The sequence below is a fragment of the Chiloscyllium punctatum genome, chromosome 3, assembly GCF_047496795.1.
Source record: "Chiloscyllium punctatum isolate Juve2018m chromosome 3, sChiPun1.3, whole genome shotgun sequence".
Lineage (NCBI taxonomy): Eukaryota > Metazoa > Chordata > Chondrichthyes > Orectolobiformes > Hemiscylliidae > Chiloscyllium > Chiloscyllium punctatum.
In genome coordinates, this window is record NC_092741.1 from 83091815 (window position 1) to 83113240 (window position 21426).

The following is a 21426-nucleotide window of genomic DNA, read 5'->3' on the forward strand; positions in this document are numbered from 1 at the left end:
GCAAAAATAATTTAATATATTGGGAATCTAAAATTCCCAGAATAGTCAAATAATGGCAGTTCAAAGGCTGTATCTAGTCAGAGTTCAGAGGGTAGAAGCCTTCATTTAATTGGGGAACACCAGACAGCAAATTCTGACAATAAAACTGTACTCACTTATTAGAAATTTAAATTATTTAAACGGATTCTAGAATTAAAACATTTGATTTGACAGCCAGAGGTTAATTAATCTAAAATTTTAGCAGACGTGTAAATAAACCACTGTTGCTTTAGAGATAAGTAATTCAAGGTGGAACCCAGATTGAAATTTTGGAAACAGTTTTGGTGGGATTTTTCGAGAAGGTTTTTGGAGTTGGAGTTGGAGCAGTGAGTCCACGGGTGGAAGCTTCAAGCTCAGAGGCACAGAAAGAGTCTACTAAGAGCTGAAAAGCAGCTGCAGACCAGAAACAAAAGAACTGTCAGAAACAAAGATCACCACTGAAGTGAAGAGAATAAGCAAAATCCAGTGAAACCCTTCTTGAGCTGAGCATCTACAATCATAAGGTTCTGAGGAACAGCAAAGAGTTGTTCAGCTGATGGATAGTGAAAAGGTCAGAAGAAAGCTGAAAACTCAGGAGATAGCTGAAACACTGAGAAGAATTAAAGTCAATTTCTAAGAGCTGTGACACTTTGGTTTGGTACCAGGAAGTGAAAGAATTTCAACAACTTGATAAGTAGTCAAAGACCTTCTGGGAAAGAAAGGTTCAAAGGCCAAAGTAGGAGAATTTTAGTTTACTTGATCTCAGGTAAATGCTTAGATTTGAGAATGGAATGCATAATTAAACATAACTAAGTATACTTTACACTAAAATTCTCCATTTTGGCCTTTGAACCTTTCTTTGCCAGAAGGTCTTTAACTACTTATCAGGCTGTTGAAAATTCATTTTGTATCATTGTCTTTGTTTCTTTCATTGTAAAATTTATTTGTCTAAACCATGGGATAGTTCAGCGAAATTTCTTTCCGTTCATCTCTAGATTCTCAAATTTCTCTTTAAACGTTAATGGTCTCTATGGATATCATAACATGTGTTTAGCAAGAGAGATGAAAGTGCATCAGTGAATGTAGCATAACTTGTTTGATTGACGTACTTTTATTGTGAATAGCTAGCTACGTGTGCAACCTGAGAAGAGCATATGCGAGGCTTACAACAGTACTAAACCCATAAGAGTATATGTGAAGCATGTGAATGACTGATTGTTTGACTTATGATTGTTAAAGATTGATGGTGGATTAGTGCTGAGCGGCTTTAGCAGTGGCTCACGCGACTGGTACAGATAGCAACAGGAAATAGCATTTATAGAACTTGACCATTTGTGATAGAAGAAGTTTGGTGATCTATCATTGCAACCAGGTCCTCAGGCCTGACAGCTGGCACTGACCTCCAGCATTATCTGCTCCCAAAGTCTTTTGACTGTGTGGTGGCCTTCTGGGCCCTTACAGATAAAGAGCAACTGTCCTTCTTTCAACATCTCCCACCAGATCTCAAAGTGAAACATTCAAAAGCACTGGAGCACTCACAGCCATAAAACATCTGTCCTCTAGGAGATGCAGAGTAGAGGCTAGTCACTCTGCTGAATGGTCTAGGCAATGAACCATGTGGTTAGTGCTGGTTGTATACAGAGATCATTCAAATGAGCAGGTAGTACACAGTAATACCTGTATTGCGATCTATGAATTGTGATGTACCCACACATTAATCTATACAACTATTTTTGAAGTTTAGCCACTAAAGTTACCCTTCTCATCATATGATGGTCAGGCCTAACGGCCAAATGAATCATGAAAAACAAACATGTGTTCTAACAGTAGTTACAATGCACGATCATGGAAATATAACGTTTGCAAATAGAAAAGGTACATTGGTCAAATACATGCGGTTTTACTAAAGCTAGGGAGAAAAATACATACCTGTACAGCTTCCCAACCCCACTGCCTGTACTTGGGATCATGGGTTAGCCTCCACATGTACATGTGTGTCTCAAGGACTTCAGGTCGCAGAATGTAATATTTCTCATTTTGTCTTGTTGCAATAGCTTCAACACCTCCATCAAATCTGAATGCTTCAGGACCTAATTTAGTGGCTGTAAATTTAAGAGTAGGTCAAAATAATTTAACCATGTAACAAATAATATGTACATTACAGTTATAACATAACATTAATTTTGTTCCAAAATTTTTACTTATCAAAACTATAAATGACTAATTTTCAAATTTGCTCCCCTTTGAAGTGTGGTTCATTTATTAAATTAGTACAAGAAAAAAACAGCTTGAGTACAAAAACAGGAAAACACAAATTTCAGTGATTAGAAACGACTTATTAAATTATGAAGTTTAGAATCTTGAAATACCCCGAAATTTTATTTTAAAGCAATAGGGACAGGGAGAGAATTTATAAAAGAGAATGCTGAAATAAGCTAGCGAAGGTTTGAGTTTTTTTGTGATCTTGATTTTGTTTGCAGTTTTCAAACTGCTGATAAGATAGGAGGATTACATGGTGAGGTGCCAAGGATGATAGAGTCTGTCTTCTTAAAGTTTGATGGGAATAAATTGCAGTTCATCCAGGACTGAATGTTAGATAAACAGGTTGACAACAGAGAGAGAGATGACAAGAAATTGGCAGTGGTCATGGAGAGCCGGTAGTAATCTGTCTCACTGAAATCACAGTGAAGACATCAGTAATAAATTAGACCCCTTGTTTAGCAGTAATTAGCTTTAACTGCATGGCTGATTGTTTTACAGCACTCTGTATTGCATAAGGAGAAGGATTCCACCCTCTCATTTACACATCTAACTTAGACAAGTCCTTTGAACCATATAATTTCCTTGACATTAATTTTGAGTTAATATTATTTCAATAGCATTTTTAAAGTTATTTTTCCTATGAATCCAGACCTAAATGATCTCCTAATATTATGTATCCAAGAATTTACATTTTACTTCTGCATCTACTTTAATTCTGCCATCTGCCTTAAGTTTTTACACTTCATAAAAGCACAGCAAGAGGGCATAAAGTGCTGTGTTCAACATCCTTGTTACCATCTGCTGAAGAATACTAGAGAGTTATTCAGGAAATATGCGTGAGTAGAAGAATGGAATAGTGTAAAGGTTGGCTCCTAATAACTTCAATGTCCTTCGGGAAGAAGGCAAAAATGAAACCAAGAGTCCTGCTCCTCGTTACTAGGGAACTTAAACATCAAGACAAATGGATTAGGCAGTCACAGCTGTTTCCATGTTGTATATTTCACATATTATGATGATCCTCCCTGGAAGTGTGCCGCTGTGGATGATAGGCGACAGCAGGATCTGAAGAAACTGCAATGCTACCTGCGGTTGAATTAGCTACTGTTATGCCAGGGAATGGATCATCAGTGAGAAATGGACACTTGGAGAAGTTGGCCAACCCCTATGCAATTACAGTCAGCAAAGAATCAACATCATAGGGAACGGGAGAAAACAGTTGAGAGTAAAGACATTAACAGGTAAGGTGTACCTGAACGGTCATAAGACTCATGGCAAGTCCGTGCAATCTCAGCAGCTAGTTCCATGTGATGGCTGCGAATTTCTTCAGATGCACCATCTGCACCGAGTGCAAACATTCCTCCTGCAAAACACGTCAGATGGCCCATTTTGTGCTCCAGTAATCCACCTTTCCATTCAGCAATATATTTAAGGCCTCCATTGGATTTTCTAATCAAATGCGTTTCAATTGCCTGTGAGAATAACAAAATATCACTATTAAATGTTTTCTGGGTTAAATACGTTGTCGCAACATAGGCTGTCTGGCCGTAAGCAAACTTCTAGTAATCATATTGTTCCTCCATGTTAGGACATACAATTATTGACAATTTTGTCAGTTATCAATACTTTGGTCACTTCAGTTTACATTTAACTTTTTTCCATTATAGAGATGCTCAGATCACTAAATATGAATAATTTATCGTTTTCCAAAATCACTTAGCTTTATAATCTAAACAGGAGCTAGATTTAAATAAGAATAAGTTACCAGCCTTCCTTTCTCCCCAGTGTTTCCAAGGGCAGTTTGACATTACTGCAACACAACATTTGTCACTGGGCTATTTTCAACTGTTTATGTGTTATCAATATAAAGGGGTTCAAACACCAACAAGCTGAAGTTAAAAAGTTCCTTCCTGCATTCAAACTTAGCACTAAAAGAAAATCAGGAATGTGCCTGAATTCTTGAAGACAATTGCTGTGTGTCTTTGAATAAGCAAAAAAAACGCAATCAATTTTAGTTCAATTGAATACATTTATTTACATAATACTTCACACATCCCCAGAACATGCCATAGTTCTTTACAGCCAGTGGAATATTTCTGAGACATATTTACTGTTGTAATATAGGAAAACTCACAGCAAGGTTCCACAAACAGCAACAAGGTTAATAGCTAGATAATCCCATTAATATTGTCAAGGGTATAGTCAGGTCATCAGGTGAATTCCTCTACTCTTCTTTGAATCTGATTTTCATATCTAGCTGTGAGGACAGATGTCCCACTTTTACATCACACCAGAAATACAGCATCAGCCGCAGACCAGAATTCTCTCAGCACTACACTGAAAAGTCAATCTGGATTGTCTTCAAATCTTTCAACTGACACTTAAAACCTCAACTTTATATCTAGAGCTGAGCATGCTACCACTGAGTCAAAATTGGCTGTTTAAAAATGCAATTTAGGAAACTGGATTTCCAATGTTACAACAGCATTAAATTCATCATTGGCTATACTGATTCTACAATGCAATTATATTGTAAAATGGAACAAATAATTTTTTCGGCAAACACTTTACTCAGGATGTGAGACACTGGAGTTCATGAAATATAATTTATTTTTCATCTATAATTTGTAATGAGTGCATCTAACATAAGTGAAATTGCTTGTAGTTACTTTGTTTTAATAAGCTAGAAAGCAGTCAGGCTACATATATATTGCTGCTATAAATGGGTGAATGGAAGCTATATGATTGCTTCCAGTCAGATGGCATTTGTTTAAACTGGAGCCAAATTAAATTCTCATGATAAACGAAAGACCCTTTAATTAAATGGTAAACTAAGACGGTAAACTTTCAATATATGCAGGAACATTCACATCCTATTTTTATGCAATGCTTGAAGGAGCCAAATACGTCTTTTCAGATTTTGACATTTGCTAGAATAACACTCCTGGTTCCAGAGTAAGAAACATGATCTAAAAATTATGTAGAACTTTGGCAAAGATGCAAAGTGACAATCCCATAGGTCCTACTGTGGTGCCATGCTTCAAGAAAACATCATGCAAAGGCTCTGTTTGTTTAGCTGTGTTTGTCACCCTGAGGTCCACATAGCATCCTCATAGAATCCAATCATGGAAAGAATGGGAATAGAAATATTTATAAACTTGTTTATCCTAAAATATGAGTGTTCTACGCAATATCATTTGATGTATTGAAGACAGATTATTGTATTATTCTGTAACAGGCAAACAAAGAAAATAAATATGTTTCTTTCCTAAAAACAGCAGTTCAATTTAACTACGTCAAACTTTAAAAAACGATTATCTATTTAATTTGTAATTTATAACTTGTCAAATATAAGCACTAAATGCTTCACATTTTCTGCATCGCTTTTTTTTTCAGGAAACCATATGTTCACTTGTATTACCAAGAGAATAGATGGAAGATTAAAATGCCCTGTTTACCTGAACTGCATCATAATACATTTTCCGGGCTTCTTCATCAGTCTTGTCTGACATCAGCCATGCCTTGAGCAAATATTCATAAAAGCTGTCTCCAAGCCCTCCAACTGATACGTGATCTGAAAGACCAGATATATAAACCAGTAAGCTCCAGAAGATATCTCAACACGAAGCAAACGATGATAAATTCATTCATTCACATATAGCACATTACTGACAGTTCATATATTAACTAATGTATTGACTATACCAGAATGTGTGACATAAATACAAGTACAGATCTAAAACCTTTGATTGTTTTTATGTTAAGCAACGTGATATTTAGTTCACCATTCACGCAACAAAAAAAAGCCATTTGTTCTCATCACTTCAGAATATTACATAATTGTATTTAAAAAGCTGATCTAGCAATATCAACATTAATAAAGATGAGAGATTAAGGTGATTAATACTTTCAATGAAATATAATCTTGAAAAGATATGCTCCTTCTTAGCCTAGGATGCTAAAAATGGCACCCAAGATGCAGATGCAGCTGTGATGCCACTCTCACAGCTAAACATTCCATTGCAATACCTACTACCCAACTAATGGCACATTACAAGAAGATAAAGTGTATCTTTCTCTTGCAAGATTACTGTTCATGCCTATTCTTAGACACAACCTTTGTGCATTTTCTAGCTAAAGGATGTGATTATTTAGAGTAGGAAATATAGTTGGAAAACATTTGAGGTTTCAATCTCGTGCTGCCTTCCAGGAAAGAGATTTATGGGGCATAGTGGTATGGTTAATTTTAATGTTTCAGAACACAGGCAGCAGAGCCTGTTTCTGACAAACATTATAAAAGATGTCACAATGATTTTTGAAGGCAATATGGAGACTCTGTGGACTGCTTAATCTGTTTTCTATAACAGGAATTCATATATTACTGACTATATACCCAATATGACATCAAGTTCAAGCTAAATGTTAATGAAGAGTTAGATAGCTACTTCCAGACAAGCTAAAATGTTCTCCATCATTGTTAAAGAGGCAGTACAACTATATCCTTAAGATTATGAGTGGACATGATAGTACATTCCTCAAACACAATTTCTCTTTCATAAATTCTTGACTCAAAAATTAATAACATGATGGGCAAAGTGCCCAGTTATTATATACTTTGTGATAAATTCTGTAATTTCCCATTAGACAGATAAGAGACTAACTGATCTGTTGATAATTCCCTACTTTATTTCTGCTTTTCTAGAATAGCAGCACTGTATTCTGGGGCGGTGATTAGCTCGGTTGGCTAAGAAGAGTCACGTCTACAGCATAGGTTCAATTCCCACATCGGCTGGAGTTATCATGAAGGTGTCTCCTTCTCAACCTCTCCCATCACCTGAGGTGCATTGACCGTCAGGTTAAACCACAACCAGTCATTGCTCGCTAATGAGAGAGCAGCCCTATGATCTGGTACAAATACGGCCACTTCAGTTTATGTTCACCAAAATCCATCATTGTTCTATTTTAAATTAAATATTCTAAATTCTACAAAATTCTGGAAAATTAAAATAAATGCATCCACTATGTCTATAATTACCTCTTTTACATGTTTCAGTTTGGCCATCAGGTCAAGGGGATTTTCACAATCTTTAATCACTAGTATTTCTCAATATCCTTAGTTGCATAAAAAAGATTTTCCTCTCATCATTTATGATGTGACAGACAGAAAGTATTACTTGAAGGGAGTTTCTCGAAATGGAGAAAGGTGACCAGTGGTGTTCCAAAGGGATTAGTGCTGGGGCCACTGTTGTTTGTGATGTACATAAATGATCTGGAAGAGAGCATTGGTGGTCTGATCAATAAGTTTGCAGATGACACCAAATTTGGTGGCAGAAAGCATAGGGGACTGTCAAAGAATACAGGAGAATATAGACAGATTGGAAAGTTGGGCAGAGAAGTGGCAGATGGAGTTAAATCTAGGCAAATGTGAGATGATGCATTTTGAAAGGTCTAATTCTAGACCGAACTGTACTGTAAACAGAAGAGCCTTGGGTAAAGTTGATGAGCAGAAAGATCTGGGAGTTCAGGTCCATTGTACTCTGAAGGTGGCTGCACAGGTGGATAGAGTGGTCAAGATGGCATATGGTATGCTTGCCTTCATCAGATGGGGTACTGAGTATAAGAACTGGCAGGTCATGTTAAAATTATACAAGATTTTGGTTTAGCCGCATTTAGAATACTGTGTACAGTTCTGGTCGCCACATTACCAAAAGGATGTGGATGCTTTGGAGAGGGTGCAGAGCAGGTTTACGAGGATCTTGCCTGGTATGGAAGGTGCTAGCTATGAAGCAAGGTTGAGTAGGTTAGGACTGTTTTCATGAGAAAAAAGGAGATTATGGGGGAACCTGATTGAGGTGGACAAAGGGATAGAGATAAGCTTTTTTCCCAGGGTGAGGGATTCAATAACGAGAGGGCACACATTCAAGGTGAGAGGTGAAAAGTTTAAGGGGGATACACGCAGCAAGTACTCTACACAGAGAGTGGTAGGTGCCTGGAATGCGTTGCCAGCGGAGGTAGTAGAGGCAGGCATGGTAGATTTATTTAACGTGCATCTGGACAGATGCATGAGTAGGTGGGGAGCAGGGGGATACAGATCCTTAGGAATTGGGCAATAGGTTTAGACAGTGCATTTGGATCGGCACATGCTTGGAGGGCTGAATGGCCTGTTCCTGGGTTGTAAATTTTCTTTGTTCATTGTTCTATCTGCGCGTTTTGAAAAAAGAATCGGTTTAAAGCCATGTCCTCTGGTTCTTCACTCTTCTGTCATAAGAGACAGTTTTTCTTTATTTTCTTCATCCAAACCCCTCGACATTGAACATGTTTATTAAATCTCCTTTGAATTTTCTCTTTTCAAAAGCAAATACACTCCCAGCCTCAGCATTTTGGTCTCAACCTCGAATCAATTTTCATAAACCATTTCTGCACCCTCTTGAATGCAGAATACATCCTTTATAAAGTACGGTGCCCAGAACTAAATACAATAATCATCCATGTGTCATTTCTTTATTCACTATTATAATTGGTCCTGTCTCTGCTTGTAAAATCTCCACATTTACTTTTGAAAGTCTCTTCATTTCACATACCCATTGAAGTTTATAACCATCCAGTCTGACTTGTGTTTATCAAATGTGTACAAGATAATTTTATGCATCAGACTATTTGCTAGATTTGCTAGATTTTCTATATGTATTTTCATGAAAAATTTTGCTGAAAATTGTTGAATTTCAAAATCTTAAAATCCTCTAAATCTTCAGGTTTACCACTTGCAACAGCAACATTCTAAGACTTTCTTTTAACCGAACACTATCTCTAATTTTATTTGCATCAATATTTAGGGCCATTTATCAGATTGCCATTTCTTATCAAATATTATATAATATAGCTGAACTCACCTGAAATAAATCATCTGTCAAACCTACATGGTTTACATTCTTTAGACTTTAAACTTTAGTTTGTTTCTTGACTAATTCACTTTCTAACTCCATGACAAATTTCAATATATTATGAGCATTTTCCCCAGAGGCACTACAAGATCATCAGCTAACCCTGCATCACTGCAATCTGCAAAATCTAAAATAGTCCATTCTCAAGTTATTTCCCCAATAGTCTGATGCATAAAATTATCTTGTACACATTTGATAAACACAAGTCAGTCAGTCCTAGAAATTAATTTCTCCAACCAAGAGAAAGATTCTCCATAATTGCTGTATTATCCCTCGTTATATATTTTTCTTTAATTTCTCAATTTAATTTCTGTCTAATTAAACAGTCTTATTCCATCTAAGGTCCATCCAAATTGATTCTACCTCTTGGTTGGGAAAGACAGGGAGGCTGAAGTGGTGGTGAGAGAGAGGTGGCAGAGAAGCTGTAAAACAGTGAGGGAGTAAGGCTGCAAAGAGTGAATAGTTACTGTCAACAAAGGAACAATTCAGCCAGTTAGGTCCAAGGAAAACTTGAAATCACTGAGGTAATGAATGACTTGCAAATGAATTTAGTATCTCTAGTATAAGTTAAGGAGACGTTTGACAAGGTTCCTCACAGTAGACTGTTTCGCAAGGTTAGGTCACATGGAATACTGGGAGAACTACCCATTTGGATGCAGAACTCACTCAAAGGTAGAAGACAGAGGGTGATGGTGAGAGGACTGCTTTTCAGACTGGAAGAATGCAACCACTGGTGTGCCACAAGGATCAGTGCTGGGTCCATTGCTTTTTGTCAGTTATATAAATGAGTTGTATGTCAACGTAGGAGATATAGTAAGTAAGTTTGCAGATGACACTAAAATTGAAGGTGCAGTGGACAGCGAGAAAGGTTACTTCAGAATACAATGGGATCTTGATCAGATGGGTCAATGGGCCAAGGAGTGGCAGATGGAGTGTCATTTAGATATATGCGAGATACTGCATTTTGGAAAGGCAAATCAGGGAAGGACATGTACACGTAATGGTAAGGTCCGGGGGAGTGTTGCTGAAAAATAAAGAGACCTTGGAGACCAGGTTCATAGTTCCTTGAAAGTGGAGTTGCAGATAGATAGGATAGTGAAGGCGGCATTTGGTATGCTTTCCTTTATTATTCAGAGCATTGAGTGAGAGAGTTGGGAGGTCATGTTGTGTCTGTACAGGACATTGGTTAGGCCACTTTTGGAATATTGTGTGCAATTCTGGTCTCCCTCCTACAGGAAGAATGTTGTGAAATTTTAAAGGTTTCAGGAAATATTTACAAGGATGTTAACAGGGTTGGAGGGCTTAAACTATAGGGAGAATCTGAATTGGCTGGGGCTGTTTTCCCAGGAGCATCGGAGGCTGAGGGGTGACCTTATAGAGGTTTGTAATACCATGAGGGGCATGGATAGGGTCTTTTCTCTCTGGTGGGGGAGTCCAAAATTAGACAGCATAGGTTTAAGGTGAGAGGGGAAAGACATAAGACAGAACTAAGGGGCAACTTTTTCACGCAGAGGGTGGTGCGTGTATGGAATGAGCTGCCAGAGGAAATGGTGGAAGCTGGTACAATTACAACATTTAAAAGGCATCTGGATAGGTAGATGAATAGGAAGGGTTTAGAGGGATATGGACCAAATACTGGCAAATGGGACTAGATTAATTTAGGACATGTGGTTGGCATGGACGAGTTAAACTGGGTGTTTGTATCCTTGCTGTATATTTCTATCACTATGTGCTCAGGAATGACTCCTGCAGATTAGAGGTACTGGCTAAAACAAATCGCCCAATAGAGTTCAGGGATGTGCAAGTCAGCTAGGTTAGCCGTGATACATTCCCCATCGGGGTTACAGCGATGGGGTAGGGAGATGCTCTTCAGAGGAACGGTGCCGAATGCTCACTTCCTGCAATGTAGGGATTCTTTGATTCAATGAGAAAATTGTCGTGAATGTGATTGCAATGAATACTGCGTCAATTGCTCAGTTTAAATCTGAGACGCACTAAGAAGCTATCTGATTAAAATATTCTACTTTGATGAATGTGATGGAAATGCATTAGCGTGACCTCATCAGTTTACATAAGATGGGTTTAGGGTGGTGACTTTTGATGTGTCAAAATATTTACTTGTTGTTTTGAAAGAAAAGATACAAACATTTGAATTAGGCACAGGAGTAGGCCATTCGGCCTCTTAAGCCTTCTCCATCATTCAATCAGATCATGACAGATCCAAATGTAACCTCAAATTAGCATTCCCACTTAACCCTTTACCCTCCAACAAGTGTCTCTGCCTCAGAAATGAAGAAGGGTTACACCTGAAATGTTGACATCTCCACCTCCTGCTGCTGCCTGGCTTGCTGTGTTCTTTCAAACTCCTGCTTGTCTACCTTAGAAATATCCAAGGACACTACTTTTACCACATTTTCAGGAAGATATTTTCAAAGACTCATGACTCTCAGAGAAAAGGGTTTGCTTTGTCTCTGTTTTACATAAGTGACTGCTGATTTTTAAACAGTGGCATCTGGTTCTAGATTTCCCATAAGAGGAAACATCCTCTCCAACCTACTCTATCAAGAATGCTCAAGATCTTACATGGCTCTGTCAAATCACCCATTATTCTTCTGAACTTCAACAGGTACAAGCTTAGCCTGTCCAACCTTTCCTCATGAGACATCCTCTCATTCCAGGTAAACATTCCTTTACAGGGGTAGCACGGTGGCTCAGTGGTTAGCACTGCTGCCTCACAGCGCCAGAGACCCAGGTTCGATTCCAGCCTTGGGTGACTGTCTGTGTGGAGTTTGCACATTCTCCCCGTGTCTGTGTGGGTTTCCTCCGGGTACTCCGGTTTCCTCTCACAGTCCAAAGATGTGCAGGTCAGGTGAATTGGCCATGCTAAATTGTCCATAGTGTTAGGTGCATTAGTCAGAGGAAATGGGTCTGGGTGGTTTTCTCTTTGGAGGGTCGGTGAGGACTTGTTGGGCCAAGGGGCCTGTTTCCACACTGTAGGGAATCTAATCAAATTTACATTCTTTTACTAATTTACACTTCTTGCACAGTATTTTGCAAGTTAAATACTGTGATATTGATTTATGCTTGTTGTGTGGCATCCAAGCAATTAATGCTTTCCTTGTGTATTTTGGCTTGAAGTTTAATGGGGTTGATAATGATTGACAAATTTTTCAATTCTAGATCGGAGTCCAAATACCCCATAAATTACCAGAAATACAGAAAGTAATTGAAATAACTCCACAGAGGCTGGTAGCCCATCACGAAATCACTCTTTACTTACATGTGGAGTGTTCTTGACACTGGTTCAGCTTCCCCACAGCCTGCTGTCAGAATGAACAGAATACCTGACACCCTGTTCTTATCTGTCAGCAAGCTCCCTAATTGGACCAGATCAGCAGCTCCAATCAGTGAACTTACATTCCAAGAGGTTCACCTGCTTGGCCTTTTACAATCATGACAATGTTACTAAGTGACATCACCTCATAAAAGAGTGAGTAACATCGAAAAGCTAGCCCCCAAAAACCAAAAACTGGCTCTCAAAAAGCAAGCAGTTGTCAAAATGAGCCGGGGTGGATATTTGCCCCGATAGCTCCCTGACTATACATTCTCCTGGCACTCCCATGCTCCTTTTCTCTCCTTCCATTTGAATGCTTCTTGTATTATGATACTGTGGTCAAAGTTACTTATTTGCCAAGAGTGTGGTGCTGGAAAAACACAGCCGGTCAGGCAGCAAGTGAGGAGCTGGGAAATCGACGTTTAGGGCAAAAGCCCTTCATCAGGCTTTTGCCTGAAACATCGATTTCCCTGCTCCTTGGATGCTGCCTGACCGGCTGTGCTTTTCCAGCACCACGCACTTGGCTCTAATCTCCAGCATCTGCAGTACTCGCTTTCACAAAATTACTTATTTGCCCTGCAGACTTTGCCTTTATTCAACAAGACAGGAATAGACTTACACTTGTGGGATAGGGCAAAGGTCAAGACTCATTCAGCACTGCATCAGAATTTGGACAAAACTGGAATTTAAAGTGAGTAGAGGTCTACATCATATTGTCAGCAATGATGGTGAATGCATTGAGGCCATTGTAAAGATTTCCTGGGTAAAGCATCAGCGCAGTTATCCCCAAAGAAAGCATTTGGTAGGAGAAACATGGATACAACTCATTTACCTAAATATATATTCACGTATACTTTTAAAGGACCAGGTCTTTCAATGTGTACGTGACTGCAAGTATGAGTAAGTGGGTAGTCAGATCAAGTGGCGGGGGTGGCGTAAGTCTCATGGGACCTAGGGGTACAGTGCATATCAAACCGTAAAGGCTGGTGTCTCTCAGCAGGGTGGCAACCTCTATGGATAGAAATACAGAGTTACTGTTTAATTTACCAATCCAATGTGTCTTTTTCAAAACTTCCTTTTTAATTTCACATCAGTATCACTCTGAATACTGCTTTTATTTTGGTAGTTCGGTATGGTTTGGTGGGAACTTGGACAGTTAGGTGTTTGGAGGCATAGGTGGGTAGCCAGAGGGATGCAGTTGCGTCAGCAAAGTCATTAGATTATTAAGCGTGCTGCTTATTTAGATCAAACTGGTTGATCACAGAATTACACTAGATATTATTGTAACACTCCAGGATAAGCATCCAACTAAGTCCTGCATATCTGCTTTAACTCTGCACCCAACACTCTAGGTCAGAGATTTTCAAGCAGTTTCCAAGGCACGGCAGATCACCTCATCAGAAGTTTAAGAATCTGAGACAATTACAATGAGTATGTGTGTGTTAGGAATTCTGCAAAGTCCTGAGATGCACCTCCCAACTTACATCACAACAAAGATTTTGGCCAATTGAACAATGTGTGATTTTTTTTCACAAGTAAATTAGAAATTAAAAGCAATAACTACATTAATAAATGCTTAAATTTAGTTACGATAATGCGAAATATATAAAAAGACAATTGGCAGTAATGAATCATTATACTCAGACTTAGTTTACATCATTACAAATGCATAATATAATTGGTTCTTGATTTCAGCCTACACCACTAAGCATAAAGAAGGAACAAATGGAACAAATAACTGTAGTGGATGCTAATAGTGATCCTTACATTTGGCCTAGATTAAAGGTTCTGAAAGGGGTAATCTATTTCATCACCCAATCCTACAATAATTTAAATGAGAACTAGGTCAAAGATGTGATCTCATATATAACTAAACAATGTTTAGGGCAAGAATATCAACTAAGTATGATTAATGGTTATTAAAGCAAAGGAAATCAGAAAAGAAAGCGTATCCTCTAAAGTGCACTAATCTGCAATGTACCACTCAATGAAGCAAAGAGGCCTTGCATGACCAATGTTCCTCTGAACATGTGCACAGGGGCTGCTGCATGGCAATCTTACAGGGACAGCACCGTGCAAAAGGCTGCATACAGTGAAGAAAAATTAGACTAAGTATCAATTGCAAAATTACGGAGGCATATTTAAATTACTCAATAAGTTACCAGTTTCCAAGTGTAGGTGGCAATCTTGAGTCATGCATTCTAAAAGAAAATAGACTTTAACAATGAAAGCATAAAGGAAGCTGGATCTTTGAAGTTTCCAAGATTACCATGGAAACCTTTGACATTTGCAATTGTAACAAGTAACTGCACATTAATCTTCAAGGACACTCATCAATAATATCCTGTGTTATTATATGCATTATTGCAGCAGACAAAATTCTACAGGCACATTTCTGAAGCAATTCACTGTCACTCTACTGTCAGATTAGTCAAGTTAAATGAATTCACACAAAAACTGGCAATGTGCCAGAAATTCTTTACTAAATTAGGGTTCAACAATGAGACATAAAAGCTGATAGTTCAGGAAGGAATTATTTCAAATTCATACTGCTTTTTGAAAAGCAAATGCTTTCACAGCAGCCAAAATTAATTCTAATTCTTTCAGTAGCAAGGGGAAGGGAAAAATAATCAATTTAAATAAGCATACTCGTTTATGTTACGAATTCCATGGATGAAATATTATTAGATATTTCAAAATGGTTATGATACTTAATGACAAAACGGTCTTGAAATGCTAATCATGTAATTTCCATGTAATTACATATCAGATTAAATGAAAAAAAACCCACAAAGTTCTGAAACACGTACATGTTGCAGCCTGCCAACAGAAAATACCATCCAAAGATTGACATTCTAAGCCATACAGAAAACTAAACGTGCTTCGGTAAAGAACAAAGAGCAAGTGCTGTTTGAATAGTGATAACTCACCAAAATTTACAATGGTCGATCACAAAAATCACAATCCCAGGCATGCAGGAGAGAAAACTAGGTTTAAGTCATTCAACAGGGCAGAAGTGGGTACTGCAGATCCTGGAGGTTAGATTCAAGATTAGAGTGGTGCTGGAAAAGCACAGCAGGTTGGAGAAGCAGGAAAATTGACGTCTCGGGCAAAAGCCCTTCATCAGGATTGAGGTTGAGAGCTTCGGGGGTGGAGAGATGAATGGGAAGGGTGTGGGGTGGGGAGGAAGGTAGCTGAGAGTGCAATAGGTGGTTGGAGGTGGGGGTAAAGGTGATAGGTCGGAGAGGAGGGTGGACTGGATAGGTGGGAAGGAAGATTGACAGGTGGGACAGGTCTCTATCTATATCAACGATGACTGACTCAACACTGACATTTTCTACAAACCCACCGACTCCCACAGCTACCTGGATTACACCTCTTCCCACCCTACCTCCTGCAAAAATGCTATCCCATATTCCCAATTCCTCTGCCTCTGCCGCATCTGCTCCCAGGAGGACCAGTTCCACCGCAGAATACACCAGATGGCCTCCTTCTTTAAAGAGCATAATTTCCCCTCCCACGTGGTTGAAGCTACTCTCCAAAGCATCTCATCCACGTACCGCACCTCCGCCCTTGAACCCACCTCTCCAACCACAAGGACAGAACCCCCCTGGTCCTCAGCTTCCACCCCACCAACCATAAATCTCATCATCTGCCACTTACAAACAGACCCCACCACCAGGGATATATTTCCCTCCCCACCCCTATCCGCTTTTTGCAAAGACCGTTCTCTCCGTGACTACCTGGTAAGGTCCACACCCCCAACAACCCACCCTCCCCTCCTGGCACCTTCCCCTGCCACCGTAGGAATTGCAAAACCTGCGCCCACACCAACTCCCTCACCTCCATCCAAGGCCCGAAAGGAGCCTTCCACATCCATCAAAGTTTCACCTGCATTTCCACAAATGTCATTTATTGTATCCGTTGCTCCCAATGCCGTCTCCTCTACATTAGGGAGACTGGGCACCTTCTCGCAGAGCACTTTAGAGAACATCTCCAGCACATTTGCACTAATCAACCCCAGCACTTTGTGGCTGAACATTTCAACTCCCCCTCCCACTCTGCTGAGGACATGGAGGAGGCCCATGACCTGCATCGCCACTCCCTCACCATCCGACGCCTGGAGGAAGAACGCCTCATTTTCCGCCTCGGAACACTTCAACCCCAGGGCATCAATGTCGACCACCAGTTTCCTCATTTCCCCTTCCCCCACCTTACCCCAGTTCCAACTTTCCAGCTCAGCATCATCATCATGACCTGTCCCACCTGTCAATCTCCCTTCCCACCTATCTGCTCCACGCTTCTCTCCAACCTATCACCTTTACCCCCCACCTCCATCCACCTATTGCACTCCTAGCCACCTTCTCCCAGGCTCAACCCCTCTTATTTATCTCTCCACTCCAGAGGCTCCCAGCCTCATTCCTGTTCAAGAGCTTTTGCCAAAACGTCGATTTTCCTGCTCCCCGGATGCTACCTGACCTGCTGTGCTTTTCCAGCACCACCCTAATCCTCAGTCATTCAACACCTTGCCAATCTCACATGAACAAATTCACATCCCTAAACCAGTGGAGTTTTAGACATATTCACTCAACTAGACCAATACTTAGAAATAAACAAATATTCCAAAATAGGAACAGGCCATTTACTCACCATGCTTCCCAGTGCTATCCATTCATCAGTTCTTATAATCTGTTCCTGAATGTTGTATGTCACCAGTCAAGAAGATACATTCTATGTTTAGTCTTGTGCTCTAAAGCAGACTGCACCCAAGTGGATGAGCACCACGTGAAATGGAGTCCTATTTAACTTTGCATTAGAGTCAATTCAAGCTTTGGACTTGCCCTACAAAATCTTAGCTTTGAGAGTGAAGAAAACGTGCTTTGCATGAACCATATAGTTTAATGCTAATCTTGTATTTTTGTTTTATCAAAATAACTTTGCTTTCATCCTAATTAACTTTCTGACTTTGCCTTCCACTTAAAAATATAACATACCAACAAAACCACCAGAAAAAGTGAAAAAAAGGTTTCGAATGGAAATAATGTACAGCTTGTCACAGCAAGCAGCAGTCAAACCGATCAGCATTAGTAATTAAGTAGTAGTGAGATAAACAGAAAAAGGAACAATTCCAGTTAGGATAATGTGAAGTTGGGTGGGAGGGAGTTCATTGTTTTTATTCTTTCATGGAATGTGGGAATTGTTCACTACTAATTGTTATTGATGAGGTGAGATGCCTTGTCAATAATACTCCTAGCAATATGGTGCAGGTACCACATAGTGGTGTAGTTTCAAGTTAGGATAGTGTGAGACTTGGAGGGGATCTTGCAGCTGATACCTTGTTAGGTGATATAGGTCATGGGTTTAGAAGGTATCGTCAAAAGAACCTTGGGAAGTTGCTGCAGCAAAATTTTATATTTTTACATGCTGGCACCACTGTGCATCAGTGATGGAGGGAGTGAATCTTTTAGTTGATGGATGCCATATAAACCAAACATGCTGGTTGTAATCTGGATAACATCGTGATTGAGTGTTGTAGCTGACTTCATCATAGTGGAAAAAGCCCTTATCATAATTCTGTCTGGTGCCTTGCATATGACTGTCTAGCATTGAGGAGTTAGGTATGAGTTACCCACTGCGCAGTTCACGACCTATGCCTGTTACAGTTCAGGTGGTCCAATTCAGTTTCTGGTCAAAAGGAACAGAATCCACCAAGATGTTGATAATGAGGGATTCAGTAGTGCCATTGAATTCTGAAGGGAGAGGAATAGATTCATTCTTGCTAGAGATTGTCATTAAATGGCACTTATACATTGGAGTTGTTACTTGCCACTTATTTGATCAAACCTGAATGTGCTCCATGTACTGCTATGGAGTGCTTTGGTATCCAATTTGGAAAGGGTGCTGAATGTTTCACAATATTCACAATCATCAGTGATCATCCCGAACTTGTGACTTTCGGATGGTGGAAAGATCACTAGGGAAGCGGCTGAAGATGGTTGGACTTTGGACACTACCCTGATGAAAGGAAGGAAGATTTGTGGCACAGTGGTAGTATACCTACCTCTGAGGCAGAAGTCCTGGCTACGAGTCCCACCTACTCCAGAGATGTATCTCTGAATAGGCTGATGAGAAAATATGGAGAAAGTGAGGACTACAGACACTGGAGATCAGAGTTGAGAGTGTAAGCACTGCAGTTCAGGCAGCATCCGATAAGCAGAATGTTTCAGGCATAGGCCCTTCATCAGGAATGAAGCTTGTGGGCCGGGGTGCTGAGAGATAAATAGGAAGGGGGTTGGTGGGGGGGGGGGGGGGGGGGGGGGGAGAAAGGTAGCTGGAAATGCGATAGGTAGATGAAGCGGTTGGGGGGGGGGGAGGCAAGGCGATAGATCAGAGAGGAGGGTGGAGCAGATAGTTGGGAAAGACAATGGACAGGTCAAGAGGGCTATGCCGAATTGGGGACTGGGATAAGGTGAGGTGAGGGGAAATGAGGAAACTGGTGAAATCCACATTGATCCCGTGTGGTTGCAGGGTCCCAAGGTAGAAGATGAAGTGTTCTTCCTATAGGTGACCGGTGGTGAGGGTTTGGTGATGCAGAAGGCCCAGGACCTGCACGTCCTTGGTGGAGTGGGAGGGGGAATGGGGTTGGTTGGTGCAGGTGTCCCAGAGATGTTCTCTGAAACAATCCACAAATTGGTGTCCGGTCTCCCTGACGTAGAGGAGACCACTTCGGGTGCAATGGATACAGTAGATGACATTTGTGGAGGCACAGGTAAATTTCTGTTGGATGTGGAAGTCTGATCTTTCCACATCCGGACATGCAGCATCAAAGCAGCAAAATCGACATTTCGGGCAAAAGCCCGTCATCAGGAATGGTCAGCCATGATAATGATGAATGGCGAAGCAGGCTTGAAAGGCTGAATGACCTCATCCTGCTCCTATCTTCTACGTTTCTATGTTAAGTATCATTCCAAACAATAGGAGAAAGTGAGGAATGCAGATGCTGGAGATCAGAGTTGAGAATGTGGCGCTGGAAAAGCACAGCAGGTCAGGCAGCATCCAAGGAGCAGGAGAATAGACATTTCGGGCAGAAGCCTTTCATCAGGGGCTTGACGAAGGGCTTATGCCGTAAACATTGATTTTCCTGCTCCTCGGAAGCTGCCTGACCTGCTGTGCATTTCCAGCATCACATTCTTGACTCATTCCAAACAATGGGCAGTTTTTCCAATTCCTACTGACTAAAGTTTTTGACTGCTGCATTATACCACACTTGGTCAAATGCTGTCCTGATGTCAAGGGCAGACAGTCACATTTCAAATCTTGAGTTTAATTACTTTGTTTATGAATTATCAAGGTTGTAATGAAATCAGGAACCAATAGGGCTTGGTCAAACACAAACTGAGTATCAATGATCAGGATATTACTGTGCTGATTATTGTGAAGTCACTGATGTGACAATAATTGACTAGGAAGGATTTGGCCTGTTTTGTGTCAGTAGGATTTTTCTGGCCAATATTTGATGCTGCTGGGTAGGTGCCATTGTTGTAGCTATACTGGGACAGGTTGGCTTGAGATGTTGTTAGTTTTGTGGCACAAGTCTTCAATACTATTTCTGTAATGCCATCAGAGCCATATACTTTGCAGTTTTCAGGGCTTTCAATGGTTTGAGTGGATTGAATCCTTGAAGATTGGTATCTGCAATGTTGGGTGCTCAGAAAGCAGCAGAGCTTTGATCTGATCTGTTCACTTGAAGATTGTTTAGCTCTCTGCATATGATGCATAGATCTCAAGCATCTGTTTCTATATGGTAAAATGTATCAATCTTTTTGTTTCCACTGAGTGAATTAACTTTTGTGCAAAAATTCACAAGGAAGGAGATTCCTGCCTTGGTTTATAGTTTTCCTTTGAATACTTATGTTTGAATTTTCTAGTCTAATGATCTACTCCGCCTCTGCAATGGTTGGATTTAGGTACTGGAGAATTTTGCAGGGTCATTGCACCAGGGAGAGCAGATAAAATGTACAAAAAGTATTGCACAAGAATAGCAAAATGACAGACAGTGGGACAGGTTCAAATAGAGATACAAGAAGAAACTAAGATTATTCTCGGTCAAAGTCCAGCATGGTGTAAGTTTTCAGATAAGGACACAGACACCTGCTTCCATTATTGCACTCAAATCACTACTGTGGAATCATTTTATTGATTTTGAATGTTATTCAATCTCAAAACAGACTAGAAATGACTGAGATATGCCAAAATCAATACTGACATTTCATTTTGCAATACCTACAGAAAGGCAGGATTTCAAAGTAATTTTTCACTCAACATTCATTTTGTGGGAATAGTAATGCACAGTCATAAGACTATTAACATTGAACCCTTTCAAAAATAAGGATAACAAAAGCAAAGGTTAAAACGTTGTTGAGCAATATTGTATGCAGAGTAACAAATATATACTAATCTGAATAATGGGCTTAGATAACCTCAGGAGAAAGTGAGGACTGCAGATGCTGGAGATCAGAGCTGAAAAATGTGTTGCTGGAAAGGGCTTATGCCCAAAATGGCGATTCTCCTGCTCCTTGGATGTTAGATAACCTCAGGACCCACAATGATTTAGGGCTATTAGCTACAGCTCTTGATGAGACCGCTGCCTGCTAATAATTCTTGAGCATTATCATTCTTTATGTGGTCACTGTAGTCTGTCTGTTATTTTTCTCTACATTGTTGGAAGTGCAAACTTTTGAATGAAACACGATCCAATGTACATCAAATACACTAGTCAACGAATAGGGAGATCTTTTGTCACACTGAACAATATCCCCTTCTCATTAACATAATCAAAACTAAATCAAAACCTAGCTGATTATTCATCTCACT

At 39.9% G+C, this 21426-nt stretch overlaps 1 protein-coding gene across 1 annotated transcript in view; it reads right to left on the reverse strand.

The window, feature by feature from the left end:
• The window catches only part of man1a1 (mannosidase, alpha, class 1A, member 1), a 474282-nt gene that overhangs the window by 15712 nt on the left and 437144 nt on the right, over positions 1-21426 (reverse strand). The window contains exons 8-10 of the mRNA XM_072555914.1: positions 5736-5851; positions 3530-3749; positions 1948-2120 (exon numbers count right to left, since the gene is read on the reverse strand). Coding sequence (XP_072412015.1) covers positions 1948-2120; positions 3530-3749; positions 5736-5851 — 509 coding nt within the window. The remainder of the gene's footprint in view (positions 1-1947; positions 2121-3529; positions 3750-5735; positions 5852-21426) is intronic.